The 15,079-nt window shown below is 49.2% G+C and overlaps 1 protein-coding gene and 1 pseudogene across 1 annotated transcript; one reads left to right on the top strand and one right to left on the bottom strand.

Annotated features, from left to right (window-relative positions):
* Positions 1–1,176: 1,176 nt before the first annotated feature.
* Tnfsf14 (TNF superfamily member 14) lies at positions 1,177–5,495 on the bottom strand. The gene is made up of 4 exons (XM_032899467.1): positions 5,067–5,495; positions 4,119–4,155; positions 3,781–3,822; positions 1,177–1,760 (listed from the first exon to the last, which is right to left on the bottom strand). The coding sequence occupies exons 1-4, from the start codon at positions 5,493–5,495 to the stop codon at positions 1,333–1,335; spliced, it is 936 nt and encodes a 311-aa protein (XP_032755358.1). The 3' UTR covers positions 1,177–1,332.
* Positions 5,496–9,537: 4,042 nt separating this feature from the next.
* LOC116898418 lies at positions 9,538–14,872 on the top strand (annotated as a pseudogene).
* Positions 14,873–15,079: the final 207 nt, after the last annotated feature.

Consider the following 15,079-nt stretch of genomic DNA (forward strand, 5'->3'; position numbering starts at 1 on the left):
CTTTTCCGCCTCCCACTGGCGTTGCAAGACTGGCTGGGACTCCTGAGCAGGGGAGCCTGACCCTCTCAGGTGTGGCCTCTGCCTCTAGACGGTGTGGGGTAACTGCCCAGATACTCAACTGGGGCAACAAACAGCTATAGTTCTAGATGCTGGGGAAACCTAGACAGGAGGCATGAGACTGCCTCAAAATATATGAAATATATAGTTCAAAGCTAGCCTGGACTACTTGAGACCCTGGCTACAAACAAACACACAAAGGCAGAAGCACAAATGATTAGAACACATAAAGTGCCTCTCAAATACTATTATTTAGTGTTTTTATTTTATTCGTTATTCATGTGTCCTGCATGTGAGGTCAGAGATTAGCCTCAGGACCTAGCTACCTTTCATAGGACAGGTCTCTCCCTGAACCTGGAGCTCACTGATAGCTAGACTGCCTGGCCAGTGAACCCCAGGGCTCCTCCTGTCTCTGTCCCTGATGGGTCTGCCAAGTGTCCATCACCACATCTGTGTCTTTATATGGGTTCTGGGGATTCAAACTCAGATCCTCATAAAACTGCACTTGACCCACTGAGCCATAACTCAAGCCCTCTGTCTTCATCAACCCCAGGGGTCCAGTAAGCCTGGCACAATCTGTTCTAATTGTGTTGAATAAAGCACCCTGGAGGGTGGCGCTTCCCTTCCCTGCCTCTTCATTCTTTGTTTTGTTTTGTTTTTTGGTTTTGTCCCCCCCCCCTTTTCTGCATTTCCTCCTTTCTTCCCTTTTCTCCCTTCCCCTCTGACCAACCATTACTGCCATGTCTGTCGCTGCTGCGGGTTGGGCTGAGCACTGAGGTCCCATCAAGATCTCCCTGAAGGATGTAGTGCTCAGAAGCTGGTAGCTGGCCAGTTGCAGCCCAGGGCCAATGCTGTTTTGGTGACTGGAAACCCCAACGCAGTGGATGGATGGGAGAGTCCAGTGTGTGGTGGCAAGTGTGGACCAAGTGCTGCCACCATGGTCCTGATGACACTCTGGAGAGGTTTCTTACCTCCAGCCCAAAACCCAGAAAGCCCAAATCTTGGTGTCTGCATCAGAAGCATAAATACTCCAGCTTTATTCTTTCTTCCTGAATATCAGGCAAATGGACTGACCCCACACTCCTGGGTTTCATACCCCAAGTCTCTAGGTCTCCGATTTGAAGATTGCCCAAAGCAGCTCAGCGGTTCACACCCTTCCGAATACACCACCTGCAGAGTTCAGGGCTCCTTAAAGGGGGGACTTCAAACCCGGTTGCTGGGTTTGAGGTGAGTCCTTGATAGGTCCCTCCACAAAATCCATTGTCGCCATAGCCTTCAGACCATGAAAGCTCCGAAATAGGACTTCGTGCCATCACGTGGTCTGACCAGGCGGTTTCCAGGCACGCGGACCACCACCTCTTCTCCGGCCTCCAGATGTACCACTCCGCCGAGGAAACTACTGTCCCACCAGACTTGGGAGCTGTTGGCCCGGCCACAAGGTGACCGCCGGCTGACCAGCAGTTCTAACTCCTCGGGGTATCGGGATGTGCGCTTGTACAGCCCGTGGGTGATGGGGAGGCCATTGGCCAGCCCCTGGGGGCAGCCCACACCTCTCAACTGCACTTTGGAGTACACGTAGTAGTAGCCAGCCTCGGTGGTCACCAGGGCCCCATCATGATACGTCAGGCCCCTCAAGAAGGCCAGGCCAAGTTGTGTCTCCCATAACAGAGGTCCACCAATGCCTATCAAGCTGGCGTTAGCTCCTGGGAGGAAAGGAGAAAGACGTCTGGTTAGCACGGTGAGCATTGAGCCCAGCCTTTCTGTCTGACCTTATGCTGGGTCCCTCTGGTTTCACTGCCATATTAGGCTGCTTGTCTGGGTGGACTCAGCCCATTCCCATCTTGCTGGGCTAAGAAACAGAGGCACAGGAAAGCAAGCAAGGTAATTTGGTGGTTATGAGCCTTAGCTTCTGCAAGGGTAGAAACTAAGGCACAGAGGAGCAAAGCCACTCAAATACCAAAGAGGAAACTGAGGCACAAGGAACGTAAGCTTCCTAGTCAGTGTTAAATTTTTTAAAACAGGGTTAGGACTTAGGAAGTGGAACACTTGTCCAGCCAATGCCAAGGCTGTATATTCCATCCCCAGCACCAAAACAACCAGGTGTGGGGTGCACGCCTGGCATTCAGCTCTTGGGAGGTGGAAGTAGGAGGATCAAGAGTTCAAGACCAGTGTAGGCTGCATGAGACCCTGTCTCAAAAAGTGTGATTGTGTGTTTGTGTGCATGAGTGTGTGTGTTTGTGTATGTGTGTGTGTGTGTGTGTGTTTATGCGCGCATACACGCATGCCCAGAAGTCAACACCAAGCAAATTCCTCAGTTTCAGCTTCTGTCCACCTTATTTTTGAGGCAGAATCTTTCACTGACCCTGGAAGTCTCCCGCTTGTCTGGCTGCTGGCCAGCAGGTCACAGGAGCATGTGTCTGCCTGTGTCTGCCTCCACGACCATCACAGGAGCGTGTGTCTGCCTGTGTCTGCCTCCACGACCATCACAGGAGCGTGTGTCTGCCTGTGTCTGCCTCCACGACCATCACAGGAGCGTGTGTCTGCCTGTGTCTGCCTCCACGACCATCACAGGAGCGTGTGTCTGCCTGTGTCTGCCTCCACGACCATCACAGGAGCGCGTGTCTGCCTGTGTCTGCCCTGTGTCTGCCTCCTGACCATCACAGGGAGCGTGTGTCTGCCTGTGTCTGCCTCCACGACCATCACAGGAGCGTGTGTCTGCCTGTGTCTGCCTGTATCACAGGAGCGTGTGTCTGCCTGTGTCTGCCTGTATCACAGGAGTGTGTGCTTGGCTTTTGTCTCAGATGCTAAGTCAAAAGTGGCCAGCATCTTGCACATTGGGCCGTCTCCCTATCTCCCACATCATGGTTTGTTTTTTTTTAAAGATTTATTTATTTTATGTACGTGAGTACACTGTCACTGTCTTCAGACACACCAGAAGAGGACATCAGATCCCATTACAGATGGTTGTGAGCCACCATGCAGTTTCTGGGAATCGAACTCAGGACCTCTGTAAAAGCAGTCAGTGCTCTTAACCACTGAGCCACCTCTCCAGCCCCCCACCTCATGTTTTAAAAACAGTTTTTGATTATTGCATATTTTGTGTGTATTCTGGTTAATTTCTTACTTGTTAAATTATAAATTGAACTGTCTATGCCAAAAGAAAAGAAAAACCAGTATATACAGCTGGGTATGGTGGCCCACGTCCTTAGTTCCAGTATTTGGGAGACAGAAGCAGGTCTCTTAGGCAGCCCAGGCTACATAGAGAGACCCTGTCTCCAAAAACGAAAACAAACAAATAAGAGTGGGGTGTGGACGATTGTGTCCCAATGTCTGAGGCTTCCAAGGACCTTGGGATGTGTCCCCATGACTAGCAGGGTGAAGAGATAACTTTGCATGGCTCTTCTCTGGACTGTTGTAAACACTGAAAAAGGAGACCAGCAAGATGGCTCAGAGAGTAAGGCACTTGGAGCCCAGCCTGATGACTTGAGATCAGTACCTGGAGGCCACGGGGTGGAAGGAAAGAATGGTTGCCCTGAGAGTTTTCTGACCTCCACACTGTGGCATGTCCATCCATGGGCAATAATAAACGAAGAAAGAAGCCAATGCAAATACTTCAAGACGCACTAAATGAATGCATAAATGAATGCTCTGGCTTGTGAAGACCAGGGTCTCTCAGGACACCCTAAACCCCCACTCCAAGTGAAGATCTGGGGTCCCCCTCACCTGTAAGATGTGCTGCTGGGTTGGGCTGGTGAGACCGTTGATCTGAGGAAGAGAGTCAGAGGTTAGAGACAAAGGAGTGTGTGTGTGTGTGTGTGTGTGTGTGTGTGTGTGTGTGTTTTCTCACACACTGACTGAGGGTAGCTGTAGGTTCTCACACATTGATTGAGACTACCTCTGCCCCTTCTGGAATGACCTAGATTTCTGCTTCTCTGGCTCTGGGGGAGGGGAACCTATGGAGTCTACAAAATCACACTGGGTGATGATCCAGAGTGTGGTATGGGGAGGTGCAGAGCAGGAACCATTCCACCTGCTTAGTAGGGACCGGGGCCCAAACTCACCTTGTATCAGCTTCTCCCAGGAGCCTTTGCCTCCGTCCTGAAATGCAGACAGGGATGCTTGGTAAGGGCATGCCACACCCCAGAGTCTCACTGGCATATGGCAATGAGACTGTCTGGCCATGGCCACAGACATCCCCCACAGACAGGTATGCAGAGCCATATATGAACACATCACACACGTACACACACGGGTGGGGGGAGGGGCACACCTAATTAGATCTGTTGTATTTCCAAGATAGGCTGGCCTCAGACTTGCTAAGTAGCCTAAGATGACCTTAAACTCCTTGAGCTTCCCCTGTCCAAGTGTGAGATGATGAACTAATTAACTAATTAACTAATCAGTGAGTGTCTGAAATGCTTGAGAACTGTTTTCAAGATTTTTTGATAGTTGAAAGTCAGCGAGAGGGCTCAGAGGTAACAGTGCTTGCTGCCAAGCCTGGCTACATGAGTTCAACCCCTAGGACCCACACAAAGGGAGACACAGAGAAGTCATTCCACAAAGGTGCTCCACACGCACGCTGCAGCACGTGCACACACGAAATACGTAAATGTAATTTTAAAAACTTGAAAAGAAAACATAGGCCAAGCCTTAGGAGCATATACAAGAGACCAGGTGTGGCACACAGGCAGACACACCCATGGCTTGTCTGAAAGGAACAGCGAGTGAGAAAATGAGAGAGCTGAGAGTGAACCAGGATAGCCATTAAGCCTCTGGTGGACAAGGGTTTGGGTTGGAAACAACGATCATGTAGGTGAACCCAGGAAAGCTGCCACAGACACTGCACATGCGTCAGATCCCCGTGTACAGATGAGAAGACTGAGGGTCAGAGAGACAGGCTGACAGGAGAAGCCCTGGGTTCAATTGGGCTCTCTGCCTGGCACCCAATACCATAGCCATAAAGAGACAGGCACTAGAGAGGCCCCGCTGGTCCCCCAAGCCCCACTTACTGGCAGATGAGCCACTATGTCCCCAAGACGCTGATGCAGTCTCAGGAGAAACCAGCCCTCAGTGGCCAGCCCAGCACCCAGCAGCAGCAGCAGGGCCAGGCTGACCTGGACAGTGCCGCAGTGCCGTCTCCTGTGGTTCTGTCCCAGCCGCCTGAATGGGATGTTTGTCTGTCCATCCACCACAAACACTGAAGGCTGTACCACACTCTCCATGCCAGAGCAGCTGAGGCTCAGAAGCCCAGGGTCAGGGTTGGCGAGCCTGAGTTCCTCCTCTCTGGAGGAAACCACAATTGCCCAATGCTTGGGCTTTGCAAACTGCAAAAGGTTCCTGTGGCCCCTGGGGCTCATTTTAAAGCTGAAGTTTGGTACCTCCCCTTCCCTCATGCACCCTCCTCTTCTTCCTGTACCCCCAGAAGGCCCAGCCCCCATATCGCTCTCACTTATGCCGCCATAGCTCACACTTTCCAGAAAATGCGACTCAGGTGAGATGGATGGGGAAGCCCCTGCTCGTGTGCTTGGTAGCTTTGTTCCCCTCAGAGGAGCTTCTGTGGGTTCCATGCAAGCTTCTTACACCACAAGTCCATATATATGCACACACTGGCAAGCACAGGCCTCTGTGTTTGCTTTAATTCATGCATATGGGTGCAGGTGCTTGTGCAGATGCAAGGTTCATGAATGTGTGCACACAGATGTAGATGTTCTGATATGGGCCTGTGTGTGTGCAGATGCAAGGTTCATGAATGTGTGCACACAGATGTAGATGTTCTGATATGGCCTGTGTGTGCCGCAACAAGCACACAGGCAGTTCTTGATGTGTGTGCAGTCCCATATATGGACATACATGCTACAGTGTGTATCATCTATTAGCACATATGAACCTCAGGTTCATGTTCTCAGTGTTCACATGTGTGTCCATTGCAGATGGTGCTGGGGCAGATTTTCAGATATCACTTTGTGCCCAAGTCTTCAACCTGGACCTCATCCCATCACACACCCTGAGGACTCTGATACTGAGGATTCAAGGGTTCAGTTAGAAGACTCACCAGTCCCCCCTTCTCAATGTTAATAGCCCCCATGCCGTAGTGTGTGTCCTCACGCAGGGCTGGCAGTGCTCTGACCACAGAACCCCAGTGTTCTGCCGCACTGCTGACTCATGGCTTCCCTAACCGGGATTCCAGAGGAAGTACTGCTGAACCTCCTATTCCTGCAGGACCCGCTCATCCACCTGCCTCAGGCACAGACCCAGAGGAAGCCCAGGTGTGTGAAGTGCTTGCTGAGGGAATATGTGCTTTTGACAGGAGCTTGTCAAGAATTCCGGAGCCTCAGACCCAGAGGGAAACATAGCCTTCTCTTCTGGTCCACTCGTGGATGTGGATGTTGACTGTGTAGAATGTGTCTACCATTCTCCCCCTGACTGCTGACACATGAACATAGCTACCTTACAGAGACAGTTCTTATGGAGATTAACTAAACCTGCCTTCCCCATCCCATTGTGTATAAAACCCCTGCCTCCTGGCTTAACTGTATGTAATAAGCTGCCTCCTTCGGTAATATGTGATAACCTTGCTTCTCCACTCAATTCTGTCTAATAACGTGCTGAGCTACTCGGGTGCAGAGGTCCCAGACCACATGACCATGTGTTTGTCTTTTCTTCATCTCCTTGCTGTTGCCTAACTCAGGTCCGTTCCTGAGACTGTGCAAATTACTCAGCAGCCTGGAGTATCCTGCCATATAGGATCTGCCTGGAAGCATCCTCTAGTCTCTCATGGTCTGTGCTGGCCGGTGTCAATTTGACACAAGCTACATTCATCTTGGAAGAGGCAACTTCAACAGATGCCCCCAACAGATTGGCTTGTGGGAGGCCCCTGCTCACTGTAGACTGTGCTTTCCCTGCACTGGCGTTCCTGGGTTCTATAAGAAAGTAGACTAAACAAGCCACAGGACGCAAGCCAGTAAGCAGTGCTCTTCCATAGCCTCTGCATCAGCTCCTGTCTCCAGGTTCCTGTCCTGACTTCCCTCAGTGGATGGGGTGTGACCTGAAAGTATAAGCTGAGGTGAACCCTTTCCTCTCCAAATTGCTTTTGTTCATGGTGTTTTACGATAGCAATAGAAATCCTAACCAAGACACAAATTGGTATCAAGAGTGGGGTAGGGATACGGCAGACCTGACTATGATTTTGGGAAGATTGTAGTGGCATCTGAACTTTGGGCTGGAAAAACTGTTCCACGCACAGAGCTCAGTGGCTGTTCTGTGGGAGCTTGGAAGTTTAAAATGCTGAGTACAATGCAGATGGTGGAGGGCAGGCTTGTGAAATTACAGAGAGAATCCTGAGAGTCCCTCAGGGTTTCCTGGGTATGGTAACACACGCCTTTAGTCATGACACTTGGGAGTCAGGCACATCTCTGTAAGATGAAGACCAGCCAACTACATAGTGAGTTCCAAGAGAGCAAGACCTAGGAAGAGATTGAATCTTAGAAAACAACAATAACAACAACAACAACAAAACCAAAGTAACAACCAGAAGAGCATCGGGGATGTTTGATATTTGAAGTAAGACTCTTACTTCTGCTTACTAGTTCTGCAGAACTGGCTGTGATTAGAAGAGACCGGCATCACTGAGGTGAGATCTGGGAAGTGTCTTCTGAGAGTCAGTACACAGAAGTTGTGCTGTTGAGGTGAACAGGGTTATACTCGGGTGGTGCTGGTTTTGAAAGCACCAGGAAGTCATGGAGAGCAGCTGAGGCTTGACACTGAGAGGCCAGGAGAGGCTGTTGATGAAAGGGCAGCCTCAGTAGCAACCGAAGACCCCACTATTTTGGAGATGCCAGTGCCTTGGGATGATCACCACCACCAACAGCAGCCTTGGGGTGGAAGCAGCCCCAGCCTAGAAGACAGGCTATGGGGGCTGCATGGGCAGCACCAGAGAAGCCCAGGAGCTCCCGTGTGAATCTTAGATATTGGAATTATTTACAGTTGGAGTTTGTTTCTGCTAGTTCAGGTTGTGCCCTGGCTTTTCTCTCTTAAAATAAGGAAGTACTTAACTTGTTTTCGATGCTAAAGAAGCCCACAGTTGAGAGATTAACTTTTTAAATATTTTAGATTTTAAAGGATTTTAACTTTGAACTTTGGGGTTTTAAAGACACTAAATTTTAAAGTGTTTGACTTTGTAAGGCTGTGAGGCTTAAAAAAGTTTGCAAAATGTTTAAAAATGTTATGTATTTTTATTTTAGGTATCTTAGTGTTTTGCTCGCATGTGCGAGGGATTTGGATCCCCTGGAAAATGAATTAAAGACAGGTATGAGCTGCCATGTGGGTGCTGGGAACTGCTCATCCTCTGGAAGAACAACCAGTGCTCTTAACCTCTACGCCATCTCTCTAGCCCACAAAATGTTTGTATATTGGGATGTTGATATTAATGTTTGATCTTGGAGATGACAAGAAAGGCTGCGGCCCACCAGTGCTGTGTTTGTGTGTCAAGCCAACAAGGGCAAAATGGCTCTGGACGGTTTTATGCCAGCTTGACAGAAGTGGAAGTCATCTGAGAGGAAATGTCTCCATAAGATCAGGCTGCACTCCCAACCAAACCCAGTCACTACTGCTGACAAGTGCTTGCTGAAGGAGTCAGATATGGATGTCTCCTGAGAGGCTCTGCCAGAGCCTTACTGACTCAGATGTGGATGCTTGCAGCCAACCATCAGACTGAGCATGGGGATCCCAATGAAGGAGTTAGAGAAAGCATTGAAGGAGCTGAAGGGGTTTACAACCCCCTAGGAGGAACAACAATACCAACCAACCAGACCCCCCAGGGACTAAACCACCAACCACTGAGTACTCATGATTCCAGCAGCATATATATATAGCAGAGGTTGGCATTGTCTGGCATCAATAGGAGGAGAAGCCCTTGGTCCTGTGAAGACTCATTTCCCCAGTGTAGGGGAATACAGGGTGTTGAAGTGGGAGTGGGATCGTCTTCATGGAAGCAGCAGGAGGGGGAAGGGGTATGGGAGAGTGGGGAGAGGGAATACCATTTCAAACGTAAATACATAAAACATCTAATAAAAAACTAGAAAAAGAAGAAGATTAGGCTGCACTCAAGCCTGTAAGGAATTTTCTTAATTAGTAATTGATGGGCGAGAGCCCAGCCTACTGTGTGGCACCGTCCTGGTTTCTCTAAGAAGCAGGCTGAGCAAGCCATGAGAGCAAGCCAGTCAGCAGCACCCTCATGGCCTCTGCACCAGCTCCTGCCTCCAGGTTCCTGCTCGATTTGAGCTCCCGCCCTGACTTTATTCAGTGATGAAATGTAACCTGGAAATGTAAGTGAAGTAAACCCTCTTCTTCCCAAGTTGCTTTTGGTCAGGGTGTTTTAGCACAGCAGTAGAAACACTAAGACTGGGAGGAAGGAAGACCTTGGCTCACAGTGAGAAGGGTCTGTCGCTGTGGAGAAGTCAAGGCGGGGAGAGGGGAGGTAGCATGAGGCAGCTGGTAATGTCAAATCTGCAGTGAGGTAGCAGAGACCAATGGACACTGGTGTTCCGTTTCACTTTCTCCTTTTCTTTCAGCCCTGGACCCTGGCCCTGAGATGGCTGCACCTACGCTCGGGGTAGGTATTCTCTCTCAGTTACTGCAGTCTAGGTCATCAGTGATGGAAATGATTAGAGTTGTTTCTATGATGACTCTGTGCCCCCATAAAGTTGATCATTCTAGATTAACCACAGAAGTGCAGATGTGAGTGTGCCAGGCAGGGGTCAGAGGAGACTGGGGAAGTTCAGGGAGTCCACAGGGAAGCCAGGACATGAGGCTCAGTGAAGGGGCAGCAAACTTGCTGAAGAAATAGGTGGGAACTGAGAACTGAGACTGAGAAATGGGGGTGGGACAAGGGTGCCTGGCAGCTAAGAGCAGGTGCGGGGAGATCGGACAAGCAGCTCAGGGCGGGACCTAAAAGCTTGTGGGCTCTTGGGTGGCCTTTCCTTGGGAGACTATTTTTATACTTTCCTGCAGATAATGGGGGAAGGAAGGGCCGCTGATTACAGCATGGTGAACCAGGGAGTTTATCTGGATGACTTACAGAAGCATGGGTGAGGGTTCCTTACAGGAAACCGAGTGACTCAAAGACACTTGTGTCATGAAAGTCCAGGCTGAGCATGCGCAATGACTGATACAGGCTGGTACGGTTGGACTTCCCCATTCAACTTGTAGGCAGCTCCATCGAAGAGTGTAAATTCCCCAGTAACTCACTGTGTGTGTGTGTGAGTGTCTGTAGGAGTATGTGTGACGGAGTATATATATGTCTTTATGTTAGTGTATATTTAACTGTGTGAGTGTGTGTATGAGTGGGAGTGTGTGGGTGTGTCTATAGAGTGTGTACGAGTGTGAATGTGGTATGTCTGCGAGTGAGTGTGAGTGTGTGTGTATGAGTGAAAGAATGTGTATGTAAGTGTGTGTGACAGTGTATGTATGTCAGTGTGTTAGTGTACATGTGTGAATGTATGTGTGGTATGTCTGTGAGTGAGAGAGTGTGTATATATATATATATATATATAGTGTGTGTGTGTGTGTGTGAGGGAGAGAGAGAGAGAGAGAGAGAGAGCGAGAGAGAGAGAGAGAGAGCGAGAGAGAGAGACTATGCGAGAATGTATATATGTCTGTGTATTAGTGTGTTAGTGTGTGTGGGAGTGTGAGCGTATGAGAAAGTGTGTGCCTCTGTGTATTGGTGTAAGTATTAGTGTGTGTGACAGTGTATCTATGTGAGTGTGTGTGACTGAGTGTGTAAGAAGGTGTATGTCTGTGTGTTAGTGTATTAGAGTGTGTATGGAGGGAGAGAGAGAGAGAGAGAGAGAGAGAGAGAGAGAGAGAGAGAGAGAGAGCTGTGCAGCATGTCTGTGTGAGTGTGAGTGTGCCGATGTTAATATATTTAAAGGCAGAGGTCCACATTGAGTATCTTCTTCAATGGCTTACCACATTATATTTTTCTTCTTTCTCTTATTTTTAAACATTTATTTAATCATTTTTTTAACACTCCAGATTTTGTCCCCCTCTTGGTCCACCCTCTGACTGTTCCACATCCCATACCTCCTCCCCCAACCTATCTCTACGAGGATGTCCCCAACCACCCCCACCCCCCACCCCACCAGACCTCCCCAGTCCCTGGGGCCTCCAGTCTCTTGAGGGTTAGGTGCATCTTCTCTGACTGAACCCAGACCTGAGAGTCCTCTGCTGTATGGGGGCCTCATATCAGCTGGTGTATACTGCCTGGTTGGTGGTCCATGTCTGAGACTGCTGGTCCTCCTACAGGGTCACCCTCCTCCTCAGCTTCTTCCAGCCTTTCCCTAATTCAACCACAGGGGTCAGCAGCTTCTGTCCATTGCTTGGGTGCACATATCTGCATCTGCCTCAGCTGCTTGTTGGGTCTTTCGGAGGGCAGTCATGAGAGGTCCCTTTTTGTGAGCACTCCATAGCCTTAGTAATGGTGTCAGGCTTGGGGCCTCCCCTTGAGCTGGATCCCACTTTGGGCCTGTCACTGGACCTTCTTTTTCTCAGACTCTTCTCCATTTTGTCCCTGTGGTTCTTTCAGACAGGACCATTTATGGGTCAGCAATTGATGCCCTGTCTTTTTGCTGGAGGTGGGCTCTACAAGTTCCTTCTCCACACTGTAGGGCATTTCATCTAATGTTCCCCCTTTCAATCCTGAGAGTCTCTCACCTCCCCAGTCTCTGGTGCATTCTGGAGGATACCCCCGCCTCCTACCTCCTGAGGTTGCCTGTTTCCATTCTTTGTGCTGGCCCTCAAGGCTTCAGTCCTTTCCCCCCACCTAATGCATGGCCATGTTCCCCTCTTCTTCTCCTAGTCCCCTTCCCCATCCAGAACCCTTCCTCCCTCCCTGTTGCCCTTCGTTTTCAGTCTGTAGGTTGCCAATTTGTGTATTTTTAACAATTACTGTTGCCTTGTGAGTGTATGCATGAATGAACACTGCTTTCAGGAGCCAGAAAGGGGCACCACTTCTACCAGAGATGCACCTGTGAACTTCCTTTCGTGACCACTGAGTAACAAACCTGGAACATCTGTGACAGCACTTAAACTTCTACTGACACACCTATCTCCAGTCTCCCCTTACATCGCTCCAAACTCCTGACACCACTCCATCATCCTCCTTAAATCTCTCCATTTTCTATACATCCCCCATCCTCCTTAAAGCTCTCCACATTCCTTACATCTGTCCAACCTCTTACACCTCTCCATCCTCCCCCTTACATCCCTCCATGCTCCTTACCTCTCTCCTTACAGCTCTCTACCCTCCTCATTACAGCTCTCCATCCTCCTTTTTCAGACAGATTCTCCTCGATGCTTGTTCTTGGTTGAGAATGCTAATTAATACATTTCCTCACCAAATTTACCAGTACACTAGGCTACAACTACTGATTCATCAGTTTCTATACTCATCTACTTATTCATTTTTATATATATTTTAATAACTGTTTGTTGGTTTGGTATGGTACAGAAAGGAGGCACCTTTTCTGCCTTCGTAGATGATATTAGTTTTGAATCTTCAGATACATGTATGTCGGGACACTAGTGAGGGGCCACAGACAGTTTAGGGACACAGTCCAGAGACCAAGTGATGGGAAGATAGAAGCTATGGTACCAAGGCTTTTAGGAGCTTAGTGGGATGGGGAGGGTTAGTTGAGGTGAATGTGAGATCATGGTAGTGGAGGAAGTATGGGATAGATACATACACTAAAGGTATTCGAAACAGACAGATGCAAACCCTATGTACCATCGTAAATACTTCGTGTGTGTGTGTGTGTGTGTGTGTGTGTGTGTTACTCTATAATGAATGTGGTGACATTGCTCCTCTTAGACACCACTAGCTAACAAAGTTCAATACCAGAAATAGTTTACTTCTTTTGGGGTTGTTGGCTAATGAAGTTCCATAGACTCTCTCAAAATTTACAGACTAGTGCCAATGTCCTTGGTTAACCCCAGGACTTGACAGTAAGACCCCATTTCCAAAGATAACACATGCTTGAGTCACAGAACATGCAGGTTGAGGTGATATGTCCTGGAAGCTTTGTTCCCTCTGGCTGTCCTTCACAGTGCTGGAAGGGTCTATGTATACCACTGGAGTAGAAAAGTGACCACAAGTCTCACACAGCTGCGACCCCTGCAAGCTTCAATAACAAGTGGCCTGGCAAGGGATGTCCACTGACTGATAGTGAACCCAACACTGTAGGTGTTACCAAACATCTTCTGATTGGATTTAAGTTCCTCTCACAAGATGGATCTTCTACCTGGCACCATTACTGGGCCAAGAGCCCATGGCTAGACAGGTCACAGGATCTAGGGGAGAACCTACTACTCATAATGACTCACCATTACACCCAAAGATCAGTGCAGCTCTAAACCATCATCTGAGAATGTTCTACTTGCATTAGTTGGTGATTAACACAGAGACCACAACTGACCAAGCAGCAGAGACTAAGAGACTGAAGATTTTCACCTCTAAATGAAACATTCACCCTGCACCCACTCTTCCCTAGGTTCAGGGATCATTACAGAAGAGGGAGTGGACAGTGTGTAAGAGCCGGGTGGTGAAAACACCTGACTGTAAGGAAAGAGTGTGTCTACTGTGCTCCTCCCTGTTCCAGAGACAGCCGCATCTTCTCGTGCAGTGCCAGCCTCATTTCATAGACAAGATGGTGGAGGTGGTGTGAATGGATTTGGCCATATTAGGTGCCTGGTTACCAGGGCTGCCTTCTGCTCTGCATCTGGCAAAGTGGACATTGTGGCTATCAACAGCCCCTTCATTGACCTCAACTACATGGTCTACGTGTTCCAGTATGACTCTACCCAAGGCAAATTCAGTGGCACAGTCAAGGCTGAGAATGGGAAACTTGTCATCAACAGGAAGCCCATCACCATCTTCCAGGAGTGAGATCCCGCTAATATCAAATGGGGTGACACTGGTGCTGAGTATGTCATGGAGTCAACTGGCATCTTCACCACCATGGAGAAGGGTGGGGCCAAAGGGTCATCATCTCCACCCCATCAGCCAATGCCCCCATGTTTGTGATGGGTGTGAACTACAAGAAATATGACAACTTGCTCGAGATTGTCAGCAATGCATCCTGCACCACCAACTGCTTAGCCCCCCCCCCCCCCTGGCCAAGGTCATCCATGACAACTTCAGCATCATAGAAGGGCTCATGACCACAGTCCATGCCATCGCTGTCACTCAGAAGACTGTGGATGACCCCTCTGGAAAGCTGTGGTGTGATGGCCATGAGGCAGCCCATAACATCATCCCTGCATCCACTGGTACTGTCAAGGCTGTGGGCAAGGTCATCCCAGAGATGAACAGGAAGCTCACTGTGGATCTGACTTGCCACCTGGAGAAACCCGACAAGTGTGATGACATCAAGAAGGTGGTGAAGCAGGCATCCGAGGGCTCACTAAAGGGCGTCCTGTGCTACACTGAGGACCAGGTTGTCTCCTGCGACTTCAACAGCAACTCCCATTCTTAGCCACATTTGATGCGGGGGCTGGTATTGCTCTCAATGACAATTTTGTAAAGCTCATTTCCTGGTATGACAATGAATATGGCTAAAGCCACAGGGTGGTGGACCTCATGGCCTACATGGCCTCCAAGGATTTCTTACGAAAGCCTGGACCACCCACCCCAGCAAGGACACTGAGAGCAAGAGAGAGGCCCTCAGTTGCTGAGGAGTCCCTGTCCCAACTCAGCCCCTACCGCTGAGCATCTCCTCCACAATTTCCTTCCCAGACCCCCATAATGACAGGAGAGGCCTAAGGAGCCCTCCCTTCCTCTTGAATACCATCAATAAAGTTCGCTGCACCCCCCCCAAAGTGTGTCAAAGTTAGGGTTCCTACTGCTATGATGAAACACCATGACCAAGCTATCTGGGGAGGAGAGGGTTTATTTAGCTTACATTTCCACATCATAGTTCATCATCAAAGAAAGTCAGGACAGGAATACAAACAGGGCAGGAACCTTGGG

This window comes from Rattus rattus, chromosome 4, assembly GCF_011064425.1.
Source record: "Rattus rattus isolate New Zealand chromosome 4, Rrattus_CSIRO_v1, whole genome shotgun sequence".
Classification (NCBI taxonomy): Eukaryota; Metazoa; Chordata; class Mammalia; order Rodentia; family Muridae; genus Rattus; species Rattus rattus.